Source organism: Astyanax mexicanus, chromosome 17 (assembly GCF_023375975.1).
Source record: "Astyanax mexicanus isolate ESR-SI-001 chromosome 17, AstMex3_surface, whole genome shotgun sequence".
Taxonomy (NCBI): domain Eukaryota; kingdom Metazoa; phylum Chordata; class Actinopteri; order Characiformes; family Acestrorhamphidae; genus Astyanax; species Astyanax mexicanus.
In genome coordinates, this window is record NC_064424.1 from 16,221,053 (window position 1) to 16,244,338 (window position 23,286).

At 37.2% G+C, this 23,286-nt stretch overlaps 3 protein-coding genes and 1 non-coding gene across 5 annotated transcripts; 2 read left to right on the plus strand and 2 right to left on the minus strand.

Moving 5' to 3' along the window:
• Nucleotides 1-6,658: 6,658 nt before the first annotated feature.
• bada (BCL2 associated agonist of cell death a) lies at nucleotides 6,659-9,636 on the plus strand. Its single transcript, XM_007244500.4, has 4 exons — nucleotides 6,659-7,105; nucleotides 7,690-7,842; nucleotides 7,941-8,182; nucleotides 8,461-9,636. The coding sequence occupies exons 1-4, from the start codon at nucleotides 6,952-6,954 to the stop codon at nucleotides 8,551-8,553; spliced, it is 642 nt and encodes a 213-aa protein (XP_007244562.2). The 5' UTR covers nucleotides 6,659-6,951; the 3' UTR covers nucleotides 8,554-9,636.
• A 228-nt stretch (nucleotides 9,637-9,864) lies between these two features.
• Nucleotides 9,865-12,431, minus strand: zgc:110782 (uncharacterized protein LOC541358 homolog). 2 transcript variants are annotated; one of them, XM_049466202.1, is made up of 2 exons: nucleotides 12,064-12,431; nucleotides 9,865-10,880 (listed from the first exon to the last, which is right to left on the minus strand). In XM_049466202.1, the coding sequence occupies exon 2, from the start codon at nucleotides 10,878-10,880 to the stop codon at nucleotides 10,008-10,010; it is 873 nt and encodes a 290-aa protein (XP_049322159.1). In that variant the 5' UTR covers nucleotides 12,064-12,431; the 3' UTR covers nucleotides 9,865-10,007. The 2 variants fall into 2 exon arrangements, with proteins under 2 accessions (XP_049322159.1, XP_049322158.1); XM_049466201.1 differs by having other exon boundaries at nucleotides 12,068-12,430.
• A 4,346-nt stretch (nucleotides 12,432-16,777) lies between these two features.
• zgc:77262 (RRM1_2_CoAA_like domain-containing protein) lies at nucleotides 16,778-21,395 on the minus strand. The gene is made up of 2 exons (XM_007244497.4): nucleotides 21,238-21,395; nucleotides 16,778-19,241 (listed from the first exon to the last, which is right to left on the minus strand). Exon 2 carries the CDS (start codon nucleotides 19,156-19,158, stop codon nucleotides 18,160-18,162), a length of 999 nt encoding a protein of 332 aa, XP_007244559.2. The 5' UTR covers nucleotides 19,159-19,241; nucleotides 21,238-21,395; the 3' UTR covers nucleotides 16,778-18,159.
• A 1,274-nt stretch (nucleotides 21,396-22,669) lies between these two features.
• On the plus strand, nucleotides 22,670-22,742 carry trnav-cac (transfer RNA valine (anticodon CAC)). Its single transcript has one exon. It is a non-coding gene; the product is annotated as a tRNA-Val (tRNA).
• Nucleotides 22,743-23,286: the final 544 nt, after the last annotated feature.

Here is a 23,286-nt window from a genome sequence, read left to right on the forward strand (position 1 = left end):
AATTTTTTAAAACCACAATTAAGACCACTTTCACTTTTTACAGTAAGCGTGTGATTCCTTTATTTTCTGCCAAACCAATATTTCACTATGAAAAACTATTTTATACATTTTTGCACAAACAAAAATTTAACTGCATATACAGCTCCGGAAAAAAATAAGAAACAGCTTCAGTTTCTGAATCAGTTTCTCTGATTTTGCTATTTATAGATATATGTTTGAGTGAAATGAACATTGTTGTTTTGTTTTATAAACTACAGACAACATTTCTCCCGAATCCCCCCCCCCCCCCCCCCCCCCACCCCAAAAAAATAAGATCATTTAGAGCATTTATTTGGAGGAAATGAGAAATGGCTGAAATCAGACCCCAAACAATGCCAATAAATCAAGGTCATATTCATAAAGTATTAAGAGTTCAGAAATCAATATTTGGTGGAATAACCCTGTTTTTTAATCACAGTTTTCATGCACCTTGGCATGTTCTCCTACACCAGTCTTACGCACTGCTTTTGGATAACTTTATGCTTCTGGTGCAAAAATTCAAGCAGTTCAGCTTGGTTTGATGTCTTGTGATCTTTCACATTTCTCTATATTCAAGAGGTTTTCAATTTGGTAAAATAAAAAAAAAACTTTTTTAAGAGCTGTATGTATGTATTAATAATAAATACATACATTTATTTAAAGGCCTAAAAGTGTATTCACTCCCTAGTTTTTACCATATATGAAACGGCTGGTCTAGCATAAGTGAAAACAAAGCTACCATGCAGACCGTGGGGTTCAGTTTCAGCACACCGCGCTACACCAAAATCAGAATCCTTGGGGAAAAACTCCTAACATTACATCCACCTACCTCTGTAATATGTTAGACATTTAAGTCTCAGTAGATAAGAGCACCAGCCAAATGACATAAATATGACAAATTAGTCCATACCCTTTTCCACAAGGGAATACAGTTCCCTGTGGTCTCAGAGGAAATGTCTGACATGTTTTAGAAAAAAAAGCATTAGGATCCACCACTCATTTTATCCTGTCTAAACAGCTCTGTTCAAAACAACCAACCCCACCCCCCCCCCCCCCCTTCATGTTTTTCTTTTTATATATAATGCTTACTCCAAAAAAAACATGTCATGTTTTGTTTTTCTTTTCATGTTGTATGGGTGAGGTGAATTGTGGGTAACTAAGGGCTGTGAAGGATACATTAGTTGCGTCCTTCAATTGTTTCAAATGTCTCATTTCTCGCCTGTACACGAAGGAGCCATCAATTTAGAACAGCCTTTTATGACGTAGCTTCTCTCTCTCATCTGTAGTCTACTACTTCTAATTTCCAGCTGCTTCTGATTTAGGTTTCCAGCAGGCATAACTTTATATGACAATTTTGAAACCTGTCTTTTGAAACTCTGCCTGCACAAAAGTAATAATTGAAGCTACTCAGGTGGGGAGATATAATTCTATCAGTTTGTGAGATGGAAAACCAAGCCAAATCTGAACAGCATGTTGAATGCCTTGTTTTCTGACTTTCTGGCAACCCACAAAAACCCTGTCAAGGTTGTCTTATTTCACAGTTCGTGGGAGGGTAGGCACTGTTGCTGTTTTTATGATTTAGTTACAGAGACCTTTATCACTACAGGGCCTCCTAAGGCACTGGCGTATGAGACAGCATGGGTAGAAAGGCATTGAAAAAGTCAAAGAGGAGCCAAAGAGCATTTCAAACTTAGACTGCTTCTTGGCACTGTACATGACAGCCAGTCAGAACAATGGTCTCAAGCATACGTCCATTTTACAGGCTCCAAAAGTAGGGGATGAAGAGATGTTGGAAAAGCCATAAAGAAATGTATTTATTAAATTATTAAATTAATAAGTATATAAATTTATGGTGACCAAAATATTTGTAGATTAATTACTGTTGAATTTCATACATATGTAAGGAATATCTCATGATATTTTGTCAAAAATAAATCATCAGCAAATGCCATAGTTTGATGAAGACACTGTTATGTTATTTACCACAAAATAAAACTTGAAACTGTATGAAAAATCTCAGTTCTAATAAATTACTGTTTATAAAGCTGTCTGACCAGTGGTAGGCTTCCTCTGCACTGACTGGAGGTTCTGTATTGTATGTTTAATGTTTTGCCTGATTCTCTGTCCTGTGATCACATTCATGTATCATTCATATAGCTGTTTTGTGAAAAAGTCCTATAGGAAAAATGTATTTGATTTTATACTAAATACACAAAATGTGAAAAGTTGACCATTAGTGAAAATTTAAAATTTGTTTTAGCATTACAGATAAATAAAAACACTATCAGATTAGAATATATAGCAAGTTCTGTTTTCATATACTAGTTCTGCTTTCCTCTTCCTACATTAAAGAAGTGTCTAAAAGTTTCTAAAACTTGATTGAGAAGAAATGAATAGTTGAAAAATGGTTGAATGGCCTTTTGGACTGCGTGCAACTTGACAATGCATAAAATAGGCCAGTGGAGGCCATAGTGGTGAAAATTTATTATCACGGCATTCACATAGAATTGTTGAATTCACCTTTTTTCAGTTCTGCCCAACCGAGCAAAAGCATCCTGATAACAGCCTTCAGCAGAACATCTTATTCCAGTGGAATAGAACACTATACTCCAAGGTCTGAACAGTCATTGTGAAACAACTTAGAAGATTACATGTTGAAGATTTTGTGCTTCTGGGAATGAAATAGAATATTAATAAAATGAATACAACTTTATTAAATGTATATTCAAAAGAATATCAATTAAAAACACAGCTCTTATTTTATATAGACTTACTAAACTTTATGAACACATTATAAAGACACCCTTATATGTATTTACTGGTATGATTTAGCAAAATTAAAAAGAAAAGAAATGAATTAAGATTTATGATTATATTACTGCTATAAGCAGTAATGTAGCATTTTATTTTTTATTTTTTATAGATTTGTATTGCATTGTTAATCATCAGGTTATAATTCAAAGTAAACCCAAAGAAGGGTATCTTTGCAGGAATGTTCTATGAAAATGCACACTAGACCCACAAGGTCAATGTAAATGTCAAATTATTGCCGCATTTCAATAAGCCCTACTCTTCCCATTAAGGGTGCAACTGTTTCATTCGAGCTGACTCCACAAGTCAACTCCATCCTTAATCACTTGCTTGGATTTGGAATATCTGCTGCTGCTGGCTATTGGCAGTCCTATGATTTAGAAAGACAAGTGGGACAGTCCCACACTTTCCGTCTCTGGATTCATGATGGATTGTACCTTATAATCACAGATTAATTCCAAATTTAGTGTTAAATCATGCAGAGTTAAAACAACAAGAAAGGTGTGGATATAATATCTTAATGATGTTTTGTCACTATACTCTGTACTCTCTGTAATTTGATTTTTGATTAATTAGACATTATAGCATGTTTGTGAACACCCTTTCTGATGAATGCATTCAGCTACATTAAGTTGCACCCGTTGCTGATCCGGATTTGAAAATGCACACATACAAAGCATATCATCAGTAAAATAGGATTCTTGGAACGAATAAACATTAACCTGTTGACACCATGTCTAATGCTAGGCAGCAATGAAATCTCTTGAATTTTGATGATGATGTTTCATTTAATACGTTTGGAATGAGCTATTAAGTTGGGGATGAGGTGAACTAGTGATAATTCAACATCCTGAACTTATTAATGCTCTTGTCACTGAATGTCTCTAAATGCAATCTAATCATCACAGCAACTCTCCAAAAAAATCTAGTAGAAAGCGTTCCCTAGATAATATTCACAGTTTCTGCAGCAAAAGCAGGATCATTTTTAATACCTATGATTTTAGAAGAAACATTGAATGAGCCATTTAGTTTATTTTCCAAATCCAGGGGACAACATGTACCTAATCAAACAATTTTAAAGAGAATGGTTGTTGAAAAAAAATGTCCTGCTTACTCTCCTATGTCTGCAGCGTGAAGACATCACCAGACCTCCCAGGATACATTAGCTGGTGACACTCTATCAGGCCTGAGTCTCTTTCACACTGTGTTGTCTTCAGTAAGTGAATAGCAATTACCTAATGACTGCGCCCTAGAAAGCCAAAGAACTGTCGCATTATAGGAGACAAATTACCGTTGAATTGCACACTGCTGGTAATGGGTACCCAAAAATATGCTAACAGTGAAATGTAACTTCTAAACTACTGCTGTGTCAGTGATCAAAATATTTTTTTTTACATCTGTTGTCCCTACACAGAGAGATGTTCTTTTAGGTTGGAACCCACTGTGCGAGAAAAAGAGAGCTTGGGATAATCAGAAAGTGCACTGAGGAAAATAATTGAATACTCTGGGGGAAAAAAACTTGGGAGAAAATGATCTGTTTATTCTAGCTGCATCTGTAGTTTGCTGCACTGTGGATAAAAGACAACCCCAAATCAGAAAAATACAAATAACCAATGCAATGTTTTCTATAATAAGTGTAGCTGTACCCTATTCATTCGTGTTTATAATGTATACATCATGCTATTTTGCATTGTCTTGTTAAAAATGCATGAATAATGGTGGTAAATATGCCATATTAAAGGTAGTATGTGTTTCAATGTGCTTCTCTGCATTAATGCTGGACCAGAGAAGTCTACTGCCTCAACCCCGTACCATGACAGATCCTGGCTTTTGGACTTGTTGCTGAGAACATTTGGATGTTTATTTTCTGTCTTTGCTCTGGAACACACAGCATCAATTTCTTATTCTTCTAAAAAAAAAAAGGCACAGTAGAGGGCACGCAATCATTTTTCCCAATGTAAAGAGTAGCCAATAATACACATTGTCGTGTTTTTGCCACTCTACAGAAAACATGGAAGTCCATGGAAGATCATTCAAACTTTTACACTACTGACTACAGAGTTCCAGAACGCCCCTGGAAGCAATATCAGCACAAGAATATTGCATCAGGATATTCATGTTATTGATTTCCATAGCCACATACAGGTAGCTGCCCACACACCTAACATTATTATGTGCTATTACGAATGTCAGCAGTTGTAGTCACATTCATTTATTTATTTCAGATTTTTTGCAGTGCATTAGACCGCTGGACCACTCGGCGCCTGTAGTCACATTTTTTTTAACATCAAGAAATGGGTTTGGTGGATGCAAGAAAAATGCTACCCAGTGTATTGCATCGAGCCAATAGTTAAAGTTTGGAAGTGGTGGGATAATGGTCTGTGCCCTTACAGTTCAAGCAAGGTTCAGAAGGATGTGGTTTGAGGAAAAGTACAATATGAACACAGGGCCACTGCCATTACTGATGCTTCAATGGTCTATTTGACAACGTTGGTTTGAATAAGAAAAAGTGCATTCCAAAAGAACTACCTACAGAACTACTTGAAAACATTCTGCAAGAAAAAATGGTCTAAGATTTTACAAATTGTACAAAATCCTGGAGGTGTTTGAAGATGTTCAAGAGTGCAGGCATCCACCAGGCATCTTTAGGATTTCCTAGCAGCCCCCAAAGGCATTTGTAAGCATTGTTATTTAAAAATCTGACACAAATTTTGTAATCTTTAGGAAGTAGACTCTTAAAAACCTAACGGTTTTAAAAAATAAAATGAAATCACTTTCTGCACAGCTCATTTAAATTTAGAATTCATAATGTTTTACATTTTAATGTATATATATATATATATATATATATATATATATATATATATATATATATATATATATATATATATATATATATATACACTACTTTTGAATTCTACTAGACTGTTAGACAAAATGTACTCATATATACACATATAATAGTCTTACTATTTCAAGATGTATAATTCAGTGGCTCATAAACTTGTTTGTCCACTTTGTGGATTGGATAATGAAAAATTACATAGCTGAAAATTGTTTCAACCCAAACATTTATTTTGCCCCCTCGCATCCCACTAAAAAAGGGCCCCAAGGGTTCATGGCCCCCAGTTGGCGAACTGCTGGAATTACTTTCCCTTATTTGAGTACAACTCAATCAGGTTTTAGGTTCATGTCCTGTTTATCAAGCAGTCATTTGGCTCCACCTAGTGATCAAACTTTGCATTGCGCCCAAAATCCTGGACAGCAGTGTGACGCAGGCTAATGCTATGAATTTAATATTTTTTTATTTATAACACGTAACACGGTTATTTATAATATACAGCAGTTCATATACATACTGCATGAGAATGTGCAGTCATTTATAGAAGACAGCAATGATTTACATAATGAAAACGGCCCCACGGGACGCCAAATAATATTAAGATGAGAAAATAAACATGGAGAGCATGTCTAACAAAAGTCTTTGTTAAACTACATTGTTAAAAGTCGCTCGTGCGATTATGCGACGCAGGGCCGATAGTCCCGCCAAATTTAAACCAAATTTTAAAATCGTTCATGTTCATCAAACGTTCGATCAAAGGGCCTCGCTGGGCAAGCGCGCGCTTGTGCGCTCGTTCGCGCGTTCGCTTCACGCGCTCTCCGCGAGCGCAGCAAGTAAACAAGTCACGAGACAGCGCGAGCTTGTGAAAAAAAGCCTAAAAAGCCTATCGCAACAGTGACGTAGCACGAGAGACCGCTCAAAACACCCTAGCAGCGGCTTTTGATTGGCTGGTCGGTGCGGAACATCCGGCCCTGATTGGACGAGCGCAGAAACCTGCTGTAAACTACGAGGGGAAACAACAATAAATACAGCGAGGCTGATATGAGATCATCCACGTTGTTGAGAGAGAGGGAGCCGCGCTCGATGGGAAAGTGAAGAAGCCGCGGGGTTTTATTTAAAGCGAAGACAATCACTTCGACTCAATGTGGCGCAAAGTGCTTCATTTCGTTCTTTATTTTGAGTGGGATATGCCAGCGCTAAACGGCGGAATAACGTGGTTAGGGTTGAAACTTGTTTAAATTAGCCATGGTGGCTTTTGTTGTTTGGGTGTGTCGCCTGTCATGAGCAATCAGTATCTGCTAAAACTGAGGAGAGCTCGTTTTAATTGCGACGAGGAGGGATATAGCCAAGCACTTAACAGCAGAACATCGACTGAAGGAGGGGGGAGAGATACGCATTTCAGGCCATTGTGCTGGAATTCATCTGGAAGCACAGGTAGCTACCCTTTTCTCAGTATTTATAGTTATCTAGGTGATCTAGTAAACTTACTAACCTAAATTAACTGAAGTCAGCTGAAATCAGCTGTATAATAATACAATAAACATGATATATCTCTGTCTCAGGAACTGAAATATATAGATTTCATACCTAGCTAATTATACCTAATCAAAAATACCAAAGATTATTAAATAAGCTTGTGCAGTGTGTGGTAGACTGTTGCTTACTCTGTTCTGTGCTTTGACCCCCCAAAATAAGTAATAAAAAAGATGAATAAGATCACTTGATGCCAGTGGTATAGTAATAATATAATATTAACATAATAATGCAGTTCCATCCTTTAAAAAAACAATCAACTTAAAAGTATTCAAAATATTCAGGCATCAGAATTGAATAAACATGAAACTTTAAGGAAAAAAAAGTTGACAAGCCAACTCATTCACATGAATGTGCTCAGTTAAAAAAAAAGGGGCAATATTGAGGTCATCAAAAAAATGTATTCAGGTCATGCCCTGTTTATTGTGCGGTAAACCGATAACCTATTTTTTGTGACACAGTTGTCCTATTTCTCCCCCTTTCAGTTTTCACAATGGAAAAGACACCACCACACAGTAAAGAAGATGACATCAGTCCCATAGATGACCACGATGAATCAAGGTGGTCAGAGGCAGTCAAGAGTGTCGACTCCCCACAGACGGACAGCGGGCCCAGCATGTACAGGGACACATCATCAGGTACAAATCAGCTACCCTTTCACAGTATTCCTCAGAATGTCGAAATGATCAAGTTTGATTGATTCTGAACCATGTGCTGTGATCACCTACTCACCTAGACGAGCTGTTGGAGGTGGGGGGTCGAGTGAGGCTCTACTCAGAGTCCCAAGTGTACAACATCAACCGCTGGGAGGACAATGAGAACCAGGATAGCGCTTCAGCAGAGGACGGTGGTGTCGGTGACGGAGCACCATTCCGAGGCCGATCCCAGTCAGCTCCTGCTGCGCTATGGAAAGCCAAGAAATATGGACGGCAGTTGAGGAGGATGAGCGATGAGTTTGACACCTGGTTGGACAAAGGGGTGAGTTTCTGGCGGAAATTTTACAAGCGGTACTAGAGACCACAACATCAGAATGACTATCTGATTGATAGCATAGACTGCTGAGGGGAACAACTGGATAAAACATCTATGTCTAACATTGTAAAATTTACTCAATCCATTTGAATGCATACGAAGCACCTTATGAAACCGTCAGTCAATAAAACTCTGCAGGATTCTGCAGGATACATTGCTTGTGGTGCTTTGTATCAATGACACTGTGTTCTTGTTTAAATTTATATCTGTCTTGATGTTTTCAGGACTTAAGAAGAACAACTGGCCCTGGGAGGCATACCAACCGAGGATGGTTCTCTTTCCTCTGGGGTACCAAAGAAGAGGAGGGAAGAGAATAAAAAGACACAACACACCAGCAAGACAGTTATAAAGAAGAGAGGATATGGAGAAAGATGAAGTAACAATCAGCAAGATGGAGGCTGGTCATGTTTGTCACCAGTATGGCCTTTTCATCCAAGTGCTCAACCAAACTAGCCCTTATAAAAACACACACACAACTTATAAATGTGAACACAAGAAGGTGCTACACCACTTTTGACCACTGCAATACCTAATGTTACTTCAATTTGACAATCCTAAGTGACAATCTGTCAGTCAGTCATGGACGACACTGGACAATCTCAAATGAGTCTAAACAAAATTCCAATTTAAGGATTCTTTATTAATCTGTACCCTTTTAAATTATTTATTTGGTAAGAAATGTGATATATTGTTCTATGATGTCATTTATGAATTAACATATAGATGTTAAATCCTTTGTGTCTTTCTAAACATTTGAGGAATTTGTCAGCGAAATGTAAATCTAGACGAAGAAACCTGTGAATGAAGTAATAAGTTGTGGTGGTTAATAATGATGCGGGTATTGTTCTCATTCACTAAAGTCCGTCTCAGGGTTGTTTTTTAATTTATTTGAATTATTTATTTATTTAAACTGTGGACATCAATCACTTGTGCTGAACATATATTAAGACATCAACAGGAGCCCTGGGTGAAAAGTATGTGTCGATTATAGTTCATGCTATTATTAGTTTTGTATGCCACTTTCTTCCCTTTGTGTATATATGTATATTGCCTGATAGCAGAACTGTATGTTGTTCATAGCCTTTTATATGCAGAGCACTGGCCTTTAGCAGTCTGGTTAAAATTGCCTTGTATGCTGAAGAAATACAGTTCCTGACACATCATTGGTTCAGCAGATCGCTGCAGATGGACAAACTCTGTTTGCCATAGTCTTACAGCTATCGGGCATTTTGCTAATACCTTACTTGAAAGTTTTTTTTTTTTTCATAAGCTTTTTAAACATTTATACTTCTTGACATATATTGTGCTTCAGATGAATTGTTTGTACAATACTTTGTTGAATGCTCAATAATTATTTGGCAACAATAAATGGATTTTTGGCTTTTGATGTTTTTACAAGCTGTCTGCTGTCTGTTTGGATGATATTGGACAAAGCACAACACTCAAACACTTGAATGTGAAGAAACAAAAGCCTTTGCATCAGTTGAAGGCACTTCATTCATGCATTCATTCATCCTTAAACCTGCTTTAATCCCTTCTGGGTCATGGGGAGCTGGAGCCAATCCTGGCAGTCTTAGTTTATTGGCATTGTCTTCTGACTTAAGGTTTAACTACAGAAATCTGGAAACTCTTCAAAATCACTTTATTAACCAAATAGCTTTAAAACCATAAGAAATGTGTTTTGGTAGAACATAAATGCTTTTTTATAATTAGCAGTAACTTCTTATTTTTAAATTGTAAAAAGTGTAATACAGTAGACCTGCTATGCAAGCTAAATAATATCTGCTGAATCTCTTGTGCAAAACCGTGTTTCAGTGTTCAGGGAATCCAACTTGTCCATTTCTTTTTTGCTCAGTTCAAAATGAAACACTCTGGCATTTTCCTGTACCCTTCCTGGCTGTGAGGAGCGTGGCAGGATGGAGATACCTTGCTGAACTGCCCACCTGAGCAGAACTTGGGTCGGTGTCCGCCCACAGACCTCAGCAACCTTCTTCACTTCCGGCTCGTTCAGGAGAGCACCTTTTCCGAGAGAGGAATAGGCCTGGAAGTGAATGCCTGCCTCTTTGCACACATCCCTTAATTCCCTTTGAACGAGCCTAGGATGACACTCCATCTGCAGGACTGCTGGAGGCACAGTGCAACTTCTGATCAGATCCCTGAGGTGTTTTGCAGTGTAGTTGGAGACTCCTATGGCCTTAAACTGCCCACTTGAATAAAATTCCTCCAGCACACTCCAACTTTGTGCCCGATGCTCTGCATTCAGTGGATCTCTTGGCTCTAAACCTGCAGTCCCAGGCCAGTGCACCAAGTACAGGTCAATGTATTCGCAACCCAACTGTTCCAGACTCTTCAAGCAGCCCTCCCTGGCCCTGGAACCCTGGTCCGCTGGTCCAAGCTTGCTGATCAGGAACACGTCTGAGCGTAAAAGCCCATGCTTGGGCAACAGTTCCCTAATGACTTGCCCGAGTTGACCTTCATTGCCATACACAGCAGCTGTGTCGAAGGTGCGGTACCCTGCATCAAGGGCAGCACTCACAGACTGGTATAGAAGATCGTGGCCCAGTAGTTTGTAGGTGCCCAACCCCAAGAGTGGAATCTCAATTCCAGAGTTGAGAGGAGCCACGTGGGCAGCATTCCTGTGCATCTGAAAAACATGAAAAACCTTGTTCATTAACATAACTGGATAACAATATGCAAATTGATCGCAAACTGTTACCACAGGGTATATGGCTTGGGAGTGCTCACATCAGTATAAGTTGTGAGGTGTTATCTTGTGAGTAAAGTTGAACACTAACAAGCATGCTCATGACAAGGTGATTTGAATTATTAATGTGGTCATAGAGATCCGAGTCAAATACATTTTTGAGTAAGCACAAAATGGAAAGAGGCAAGTAAAAACAAAAGAGACAAAACAGATAGGTAGTTAACTAATGTATTATATAAAATGTGAAACTCATATTATATAGATAAATTATTTCTTTTATTGTTGATGATTATGGCTAACAGCCAATGAAAAAACCTAAAAATCAGCATCTCAGAAAATTAGAATATTTTATAATACTTTTGGCAGTGTGGGCAGTGTGCAAAGTCCTGCTGGAAAATGAAATCTGCATCTACATAAAATTAGCAGAGGGAAGCATATAGTGCTGAAGATTTTTTGAGAAAACACTGCACTGACTTTGGACTTGATATAACACAGTGGACCAAAACCAGCAGATAACATTACTTGATTAATAAATTTTGCATTTCATTTGGAAATTAAGGGAGGAAGAGTGGAGAGACACACAGTTTCCACAATCAGTGATGATTTGGAGAGACATGTCATCTGCTGTTGTTGGTCCTCTGTCTTATATCAAGTTCAAAGTCAGTGCAGTTTTCCTGAGAAATCTTGCAGCACTTCATGCTTCCCTCTGCTGACAACTTTTATAAAGATGTAGATTTCGTTTTCCAGCAGCACTTGGCACACTGCCAAAAGTACCACTTGGTCTTATATTATGTTTACATTTTTTGAGACACAGATTTTTGGGTTTTAAAACATGCTTAAAATACATCACTCTGAGTGTAATACATCTATATAATATATGAGTTTCACATTTTGAATTACTGAAATAAAGTAACTTTTCAATTATATTAAATTTTTTTGAGATGCACTAGAAGTTAGCATTGCTTCATTAGCTAGGTTACCTAACTAACCTAACCTAGCTAGGCGGCTCTAATGCTGCTACCTACTGATATAACACGCAGTACTTCATAGTTGTAAACTTGCCACCGCAGTGGTGGAGTAAAATGTGTTATTAAAATACATCTAATAAAAAAACTACAAGTACCTACAGGTGAAGTCATTCCGCTGAGTCTGAAAGCCCCGCTGTTTAAACTCTTCCGCCTCCGCCTGAACACATGCAGCACCACCGGTTCCTGTTTCTGAGCGGCGGGGTGTCCGTTCTCTTAAGGAGGGGCTTATACATTTCCCCCTGTAAATTAAACGCATTTAAATCTTTGTTTTTTTTATTAAAGGACTGTTTGTAAGTGGAGCTGAGTGATGCCCGTTTCTCTCTTTCCGCAGGTTTATAATAAATGAACGGGTACAGACTGGGTACAGGCGTGCTCTGGAGCAAACGTGTTTGAAACGCACTTGGAAGCAAGGTTGTCAGGTCCAACAAAAATATTCCAGCCAAAAGTCTGTCTAAAACCCGTCCTTAAGAAGCATAAACCAGCCCTAAATATACAGCTCTGGAAAAATTGAGAACACAGTTTTTCAGATGTTGCTATCTATAGGTATATGTTTGAGTAAATTTAACATTTTTGTTTAATTCTATAATCAACAGGCATTTCTCCCAAATAAAAATAGTCATTTAGAGCATTTATTTGTAGAAAATGTGAAACAGCTGAAATAACAAAAAAGATGCAGACACAAAATAAAATAAGAGACCACTTTAAAATTAGGAGTTTCTTTGATTTCACCAAATTAAAACCTCTGGTATATAATTAAGAGGTAGATGAATGAAACTGTGCTTAAAAACCAGGGATATTTAACCAAATATAGATTGAACTCTTGAAACGTTATACTTGTGAACTTGTTCTTTGCATTATTTGAGGTTTGTAAGCTCTATATCTTTTTTGTTATTTTAACCATTTCTCATTTTCTGTAAATAAATGCTCTAAATGAAAATATTTGTATTCGGAATTTGGGAGAAATGTTGTCCGTAGTTTATAGAATGAAACAATAATGTTCATTTTACTCAAACATATACATATATATAGGAAAATCAATGAAACTGATTCAGAAACTGAAGTGGTCTCAATTTTTCCCAGAGCTGTTATGTTCTACAGTCACGTGTTTATAAACTTACATTATTTCTACACATGCACAAGTTAAAAAAAAAAGGAATCAATTACTACCGTATGTGAATATGCCTGACTTCAAAACAAACTTGAAACTGCTGTTAATTTATTTTATTCTTATTAGTACATCACAAAGAGCATTAGACTCGTTAACTCCAAAAATATTGTATTTTTAACAAAGAAATGTGGAAAAAAAACATGTGGAAGCCTTGTGTGTATATAGTTTTTCTTTGTTCGTAATAACTAATAATATACTACCTCATAATGCTAATAATGATTTAGTTTAAAAAAAGAGAGAGAGAGAACAAAAAGACACCCAAAGCATGTGACAGTTGAGTTGTTTTTATTTCACACGTTCCACACAAGACTCCCACAATATGTACAATAGATCAGGCATAATGAGCAAGGAAAAATAAAAGATTTAATAAACTTTTTCCTTTACTGAAAATCACAAACTGTATATAATAAAATATTTAAATTGATGATGTATGGAAGCACTATTTCAGCATACATGACCTTTCCTTTTAGGCTACAGTTAGAACTCAGTCACTGTAAAAGGGAAATTAGGAAAAAAAATATAACCATGGCTACATTTCTAGTAAATTTACACCCCTTGACAGCAGTGAAGCAGCAAATTCTTTGATAGAGATTTTCTTATTTATGCACAACAGTTTATATTTTAATATATTCGAAATATTAAAAAAGGGGTGGCAATATCAATATGGTAAAAATGATTCTACACATATATTTATTTTAACATTTTCAATTAAACAATATTTAGAGCCAATTTAGCCTGAACGATATGACTGAGGCACACACAACATTTATTTCATTTCAATATTGGTTCTTTAGTGACTACATTTTTGGGGTTTTCACAGGGTTAAATATATATACACATATATACACACATTATAAATTCAGGGTTGCAGAGAGGTCCAGAATATCATGGCCCAATTTATTATTTCTTACCTTTAATATAACCATTACGAACAAGTCTATAATTTCAATAGCAGGGGTAAACCAATGCATAGAGGGGAAATATATCAAATTAAAAAATCCAAATGTTGAAAACATAATGACAAACATTGACAGTTAGTGAATAAACTGGTACACAAATCAGGAATGAGTAGAAAGGATCTAGAACACATCAAAGGGAGCTGAAGAAAGAATAAACCAGACCAACAATATGCTTTTGGACTAACCTTTCCTAAGTCCTGACCTCAGCCTTATAAAAAGTAAAATGTATAAAACCAACTGACCTCTACCAATACCTCTACTGATCAAATATCCAGTCACAGTCAGGCAGTTACTTGTTAATGACTACTAATGACACAGTATTTCAATGACATTCAGGTCCATGTTGATCAGCATATATAAACTTCTGACCAAAATCTTTCTTCCACAGTTTAATTTTATTCCATGCTTAATGTACGTAAACCAATGAAATCAGGAATATATCACAACTATGCTTAATGAGTAGAGTTTCACCCAAAAATGGTGAACATTTATTGCAGTAATTACTATATCTGCATTTAAACCGTGATCTAAATTACACAGATGTCTAGGTAAAACTCTAGCGTCCATTGCCGCTTTTTCAGTTTTGAACGTTTCACTTTCACTCTGCTACTCAGCCTATGTCTGCAGAAAAAAAACTGCCCGCTGTTTATGTTATGTTAAAAACATAGTGACATACTGAAAGTTAGTTTTAGTTCAGTTATGCTGAACTAAACATGAAACTGGTTCATTATTAATTTTATTGCAATTATATTTGCTTGGTTATAGACAAAGCCTTGAACCACATTGTTACATTTTTTAAATTATTTTTCTGAGGAGCAAATTCAAATTCTTCATATTGACCTTTATTCGTGTAAAGCTGAAAATGGTGTCACTTTATAATTGGACCACTCCAGTTAATTGAGTATGAATTAAGTATAGGAATATGTAATTGAACTAGAATAAAATCTGGTTGACTAATTAATTGTTGCTGTGCTGCAAAAACCTTGATCCTTTTCTTTGCATTTTTTAATATAACATGTCAGAATTCCATGATGGTTTGCACTCAACTGTAAAGTTGCAGTTTTGGGAATACAATTTTTTTTTTTTTTGCATAATTATAGATTTTTACTAAGAAACACTCACAGGATTATTTTTTTATATAGTCACAAACATAATGCCACTGGATACCTGAATTACACTAAAACTTAAACCTACTAGTCTAAATTTGGTCCCTGTTCTCAGTAGCCTTGGGCTGGATGGAGAGTGAGAGATAGCTGAGGCATGAGTGGGGACTGAATTGGCCCAATCATCTTCCAATGAGAGGACCAACACTGCCCTACTCAGTAGATCCCCAAAACGTTTTTAGCACAAACACACAACACCAATGAACAACACTGAAGATACACTCGCTAAACCATAGTTCTTCCGCGTTGGAATTTCTGTAGCAAGTAAAAAGTATAAATCTCTTGGAATTTAAGGATTGCTTACTTTCCTTTAGCTTATTTATTTATACTGGGGTCATTGCAGTGGAGCGTGTTTAAGCTACACAAGAAGCTCCGCCTCAGCGTCACTACTAAATTAAACATTTCCTTCTGAAAATGGCCACTAACGAAACCTGGATAATTTACAGTCTAATATTACAATGACAAGTAGTATTGGTTGAGGTCTCAACTTAAAAAAGCACCTTTTTGTATAAAATAGCACTGTTGCAATAGCTCATTTGTTTGGATTATCAAAACCCATCCAGGACACCAAAATAAATTCCTACCAACACCAGAAAGACAGGCTATAGTCAGTAACTACAAACCTACAAAAGTGCATATGATTAAACATTCCATGAGTATAGTTCTAAGATTAAAAAGCTACCAACACTCTATCTTACTACCACCTTGCATAAATTATTTAATATCAGGTCACCTCTGTCTCTGATGCTCCGGGTAAATGTACACAAACAACTAAAACAAAAAGCAATACTACTAGATAACATTTGTATACTGGTTTAATTACTGACTATGTTAAAGTCAACAAAGGCACCCGTCAAGGGCAGGAGATGTGCTGATCTGTTGCAAGCAACAAAATGGGTAAGCATATTGTTGCCATCAAACAAAAATCTTGCTCCTTTACTTTGGACATTAACCTCTGACAATTTCAATCTAGCTGCTCTTAACACTGCATCCAAAGTTAACGAGAGCTCGAACAGAAATGCTCAAAAACGACTCATTTATTTTTTATATTAACCTTTTACCTTCTGTAAAGTGTTAACAAAAAAGATTAGTATTTGTACATAAAAGTTCACAAAAGACAACAAAAATATTTCCAATGTTACTTACCTTATTGAACTTACCTGCATGTTGTGTGAGAACACAATCTATCTATGTATAAGAGATCTACATATATTTTATAAACTGTAGCCAGGGCTTAGTGTATGGCACCAAATTATACGTGAGTATAAAGTACTGTGGTAGGGGCTTGAGGATCAGTTACGGGAACTTGTTGCATATGACAGTGCATTTGGGGTCTCACCAAAATTAGAAGATTCATATATAAAGCCCAGTATTTGATTTTCTTTAGAAAATAAAGTTAAAGTCAACAGGAAATTTACAGAAACGATAAACGTTAAACGTGGGCGAATAAAGCAGAAGGTGTGTGCGTGTGAGTCAGCAATAGCAAACAAAACAGTGAAATGAAACGTTACGGAATGAGTCAGATCAGTCGATGTTTTATTTAAGCGGCCAGATGAAGACAACGACTGCTAGCACACAACTAAGTTTATTTTGAGAAGTATTCAAAACAAGCACAGAAATCGAGTCACGTTCGAATAACCGTTAAAGATTTTGTGTGGAACAATTTATCAAGATCTCGTTTCGCATCAACAGTCGAGACGTAGTTTAAGAGGTACATATTGAGAAGAACTGTGTTTGAACAATAAAAACGTGGAGAAAACAATAGTACAAGTAGGATAGGCTACAATATTGGGGTTTCAAGCACAAGCACGTCCACTGTATGGTTATGCTAAAATGTCTTGAGTCAAGAGAGGCTACAATTTTCAAAAAGTCTGCGGTAACGATTAATCGACAACACAGTTTTTATCTAAGAATACAGAGTAGCAATCTAAGAATCAGCCTGAGTTTTTTTGGCTTATTTAGACGGTCAGCGGATGGTCACTTGTTTTCCGAGTTTCCTTTAGTTCATGGTGCTTTATCCTAGGAGATGACGTCATTTCCAAGCGTTGGGCGGCCTGTGGATGTCGTGCTCGATTGGTCGGCCGGCCGCTAAGATGTGATTTGCTGATCAGGTCGGTGTGCGCCCAGCTCCGCCCACTACCGCATATTTACCCACATCCTCCCTTTTCCTTATCCTCCTTACTCTGGTCCCAACATATTTTAACCAATTCCATTCAAACCATACCGTCCACATCAAAGCCATCCATATGAGAGTATCAAAGCACAACAAATATTCAAAAAAATAAAACAAATAATTAAAATCAAACTTGACTGCAGCTACACGAAACATTAAGTGTATCTTTGGAGCCAGGGTAAGATTTGTTTGACTTCAAATTAGCGCCTTACCATTCTTTACCATGCAAGTTATTTACCATGCTTCAAGACAAATATCAAAAGGAAAAAAAAATACTCTAAGTACTAACAAAAAACAAAAACAAACAAAAAAAAAGAACTAGTTTTTCTATCCTTTATCCTCAAGGATCCTAACACTCCTTTGAAATCTAAACTAACACACGCAGGACACACAACTTATTTATAAAAGATGATCTGAGAAACACAAAGCCTTCAGACTGAAATTGAGGGTGAAAAAATATTCCAAATTCATTACTGTGTACATCTACTACTATTACCAAAAAAAAATGCAAATCAGTATTTAAAGATTTTTCCAAAGAGAGAAAAAAAAAAGCTGAACTGAATCTAAAGTTAGTTGAACCAATGAGTACAGCATCTACCCATTGTCAAATTTAGCTACAACCTTTATAGAATATTTTCTACCTCCCTGCATGTCCCAATTGAATTACTTGCCTCCTATAATAAAAACAAAACAAAAAGGACTCGCAAACTTTCTGGACAAAGCACGCTTTAGTAGCCACGGCCAAAGCCGTTGCTGTACTTGTCCTCCAAGTAATCATCTTTTTCAAAGCCTGAGCTGAGGGAATAGCGCTGATAATGGGAGGATGAGGCAGCGGAGGAGGGGGGAGGAGGTGCGGCGCCGGCGCCACTGCGGGCGTAGTTGCGGGCGTAGCCTGCAGAGGGTGGTGGTGGCGGTGGCGGAGGCAGCAGAGAGCGACGGCTGCCCAGAGGGCTGCGCTCGCGGTAGTAGCGCGAGGACAGAGGAGGAGAGAGCGGTCGCTGCGGAGGCGGAAGACGTCGGTCGTAGGGATCCCGCTCATAATAACGCGAGGAAGCAGCGGCGTATGGGTCGGGCCGAACGCTCCTCTCGTACGCCTCACGCTCGTAGTAGGTGCGGGGAGGCGGTGGAGGGAGAGGAGGAGGTGGAAGTCGACCTCGGGGCGGATAGTAGTCGCCGGGCGGAGGACGTGGGGGAAGGTAGTGAGGGTGGTGGTGTGGGTGTGGCGGATAGTGATGGGGAGGAGGTGGGAGATATTCCTCCCCACGGCCATTTTTGGCTTGGTTACTGCGAGACAGGGACACAAAAATCTTTTGACCCTCCACTTTAGAGTGATTTAGTTCCCTGATGGCCTCCAAGGCCTCATTTTCCCTCTGCATATGCACAAATGCAAAATTCTTCACAATATCACACTCCACCACCTTGCCATATGCCTGGAAAAGCTCCTTGATTTTGGCAGCTGTGACACCCTCAGGTACGTTGCCCACATAGATCTTGGTGGCATTGCGCACTTTGGTGGTGGCGTACTCCACGGTGATGCGGGAGCCATTGAGCACATATTTGTGCAATGCGGCGACGGCCTTCTGGGCCGCATCCTCCTCGTCCATGTGCACAAAGCCGTAGTTCTTCAGGATGTCACAGTCTGAGACTGCGCCATGCTCCTCAAACAACGCACGGAGCTCAGCTTCCGTGGTTGCTGAAGCTACATTGCCAACAAATATCTTCACCATTGTTGACTTTTCAGATCAGGCTGCTGTACAGCAAAGTTATTGAAGGTGGTGCTCCTTTGTTTCTTGGCAACTGAAGAAAGCACCTAGAACCAAAAAAACAAAAACAAGCAAATTTTATTCTAAAATTGGTCATCTCTGAACAGACGTTTACAGTCTAACTTTATTTAGTTGTACTATGTAATTCATAACAGCTCACAACAAGACACACTAATGTAATTCACACGTCTTCCACCTACACTGTGTGGCCCCGCCTCTTTGTAATGATAAACAGCTGTATATTGCTCCTTATCAGCACAACAGGTTTAGCAGTTCACTTACAGAAAGTAATTGGCTGAAAACTTTTATTGATTTATTCAGGAAATGTTTTAGTTTTTGTTTTTCAAACCAAAAGCAAAACAGTGCAGGCTGACTTATTTTTTCAGTGTGAACTATTTCATTAAGCAGCCTACCATAAATTATATTTATACAGCACTTTCTACAACTAATGAGGTCAGATAGACAGATAAATGATAGAGATTTATTGACCCCTGAAGGAAATTTAGCAGCCAGCTGCAGTTACACAATACAGCACAGCAATACAAAACGGTAATAGGTAGGCTAGTTGAAGAAATACTACACACTGTAGAAGCAGTCAGACACCAGCACACCAGTACTGTTTAGCTTTTGGTTTGATGCAGAAAAAAAGGTAACAAAAACCTAACATGAATAAATCATTACTTTTCAGCTGACTGCTCCCTGTAATGTGAACTGCTAAATTAGTAGCTGATCAGAAGAGAGCTATATAGACTGTACCATAGACAGTATCATCTATAATTAATCATTGGGCTGTGACTCACTTTTAATTGTTTTGTATTACTGTGCTATATTAACTGCTGCTGAATTTCCTCCAGGATCGATAAAATCTATTAATATATGTACTTACCAGAGCTTTTCTGTTATACAAGGTACAAACAAAAGTCTAAAACGCAAAAATCACTGCCACATAAGAGTTCTTTAAATGAGATTTTCTCTGGCAGGTTATATATGTAAAGATATAGAACAACGAATTCTCCTTTTGAAAATAATTTGATTAATTGAATTAATTTGATTAACCTCCCAGCCCTAATCGATACATATATATGTATACCCATATATCTATCCATCCCCATACATATCAAGTCAAGTAGTTATACCCATCCCAACTTATCTACCTAGCTAACTATATTAATCAAATTCATCCCAACATACCCACAGGTGGAATAAGGATACAGTGTGGAAATAATTGGCGGGCAGCACGGAAACAGTTTAAAAGTGAACTGGATTTTGCTAAAAACAACCAAAGCAAATCTGCTAGTAGCACCGGGGCTGTAACTAATGCTGTCGCTTATTGTCTCAGTTTCTAAGTAGAGTACATTTTTGATGATACTGAAAGCACAGAGCACAAATTTGCTCTTTAAAATGTTTAAAAAGAGTAAGGCGCGATCAAACAATACACGAAAAGCTTATCAGTGAAGCGGCAAGCAGCGAGCAGCTGGCTCGTCCGCCATGATGATGACTAGCTATTGTGCGTCCAGCTAGCTAACCGAGCTAACGAGCTACAGCCGAAAATCTAGCTAGCGGTTACTTCAGTAACACTAAAACAAACAGCTAGTTTAAGCTATCCTGACGCTACTTTTACTATCACAAACGCAATCTACGAGTGGTAAGAAAATAATATGTAAGTTAACTACTAAACAATAAAAAAACGATAAAACAATACGAATGTTCATACAGACCCACCACAAGCTAATAGCTAAATGAGCTAGCATAGATAGCTAGCGAGTCGCAGCTAGCTGTACAGAGTTACTATTACGTAGACGTAGATAATCCAGGTCCAGAAAGTAAAAATCCATCCCAGGGGTTTGCTTAAAATATCTGGGCGACTCTCTGAGTTTAAACAAAACCCGGGTCTGGGTCTTTACTTTCCGGACTTGGATTACACGTTTCCACTATTACATAACGTATTACCTAAATATACACAAAGAAGTAAAACCAAAACAACGACAACAAACCTCCATTACAGAATTTTTCATTATTTATACTACCAAGAACAAAACTTACCGAGAAGCAACTCCACGACGGCTCAGATTGTAATGCTGCGACTCCCGCTGCTAGCCCGTTTGGTCGGGTTAGCTGGGTCTGACCGACGCACTGAAGATCCCAGGAGACCCTGCTGCTGCTGCTGCTGTAGGTCTTCCTTGATTCCGCCCTCTAACGTTTAGGAGGGGAGTTGTTTCACAACAGAGCCATGCCACTGTATCCCACAAAGACATCATATATATATATATATATATATATATATATATATATATATATATGTAACGTTACATAAGAGCCCAGCTCAAAATATAAATATATAATTATACATTTGTAAAAAAAAAAAAAAAAAAAAATTTACATTTAATTTTAGAAATGTACATATATTTATATAAAACTTCCTACACGTACAGAGACAGCTTTATCAATATTTTTAATCTAGAATATTAAAAATGTTTATAGAGTTTCTCTGTATGTAGCTTTCTCTGTATGTGTACAGCTCTGGAAAAAATAAGAGACTACTAGTTTCTCTGATTTTGCTATTCACAGGTATATGTTTGAGTAGAATGGTCACTCCCAAACTACCCAAGAGCATTTGATTGCAGAAAATTGGAGATTTCTGAAATAACAAAAAAGATGCAGATCTTCAGATCTCAAATAATGCAAAGGAAGCAATACAAAAAGAGTTTTTCTCTTAACAAATGTATTTCTTTAAGTAGCCATATGTAATTTAAATTGGCTAATACCTAATAAGGTGCTTTCCGCAATTACTTATAATAATACTTATTTAAATTTTATTATAATAATTATTATTATTTAAATGTCCTACACTACAGGAATACAGAATACAATACAAACAATATATGTTTAAATGAAAGTAAAGTAAATAACACCTTTTATACATAGAGGCAATTCAAAATGCTTTTTACAGAAGTATTTAAGACTTAATGCAGTTTTTAAGAAAGTTAATTAAAATAAAAATTATAATAAAGAAATACTGCAAAACTAAACGTACAGAATTAATCTAATTACATTTAAAACAGAGAATGTTAAAATGTTAAAATAAATTATAAGACATTATGATTAAAATAATAAAAAATAATGAAAACCAGGAATAAAAATAAATAACATAGAAAATGAATAAAAGAAAAATAAAAGAAAAGAGTGCAAAGAAAAGCAAGTTAAGCAGTGTGGAAAGCACAGGTAACGTCAACGTTTAATAAATATGTTTTCAGCATGCTCTTAAAAGAGGTAACTTAACGTTAAGATAACCTAAGCTACTTAACAGCCTGAGCACATCTCACAGCTTTTGGGAGTTTATTCCAGCTGATACCATACAATGAATCGGCTTACGCAATTATTTATTTTAACAATGACATTACATAAGAAATATTTAACCTATAGCTAGCTACATACTGGCTACAAAACCTACACTGATTGTTAACGATGCACCGCAGTTTCCGTAGTGTAGTGGTTATCACGTTCGCCTCACACGCGAAAGGTCCCCGGTTCGAAACCGGGCGGAAACACAGGGAACCTTTTTCCTCACAGTTTTGCTGATTTACAGTCCTCTGCAGCTATTGGTATTTTTTATTTCCTTTTTACGTAAATGATTTATCATTCTCGTTAACGCTGAACAGGCCATATAGTGACTAACCCTGAGGGCTTGAGGACAGTGAAATAAATACACGAGCGAGTCCTCAGTGAATGGGATGAATTGAGCTACACGGCTTTAAATAAAAATTAAAATATTAGTTAATTAACTGCTTGTCCAGGAAAGGGCATATTTGGTAAAAACGCACAGAAAACGTACCCGTATTTTTTATGAGTCCAAAGCAAACATGTTTTAGGCAGGAACAGCTACTGTGTGCTGACTGGTTGGCTTATAAATGTTTAATAATGTTCATACTGAAAAATATACTCATTTCTCAACACAGAACAGTATCAAATGTTTCAGAACCGCAGATAGAGCTTTTAAACAAGCTTTAGCTGTAACTCTGGCATCAGCTCCAACCAGACAACTCACATTAGCCATGATGCTAACGCCTTTATTGCTAAATCGCTTTTTCTGAA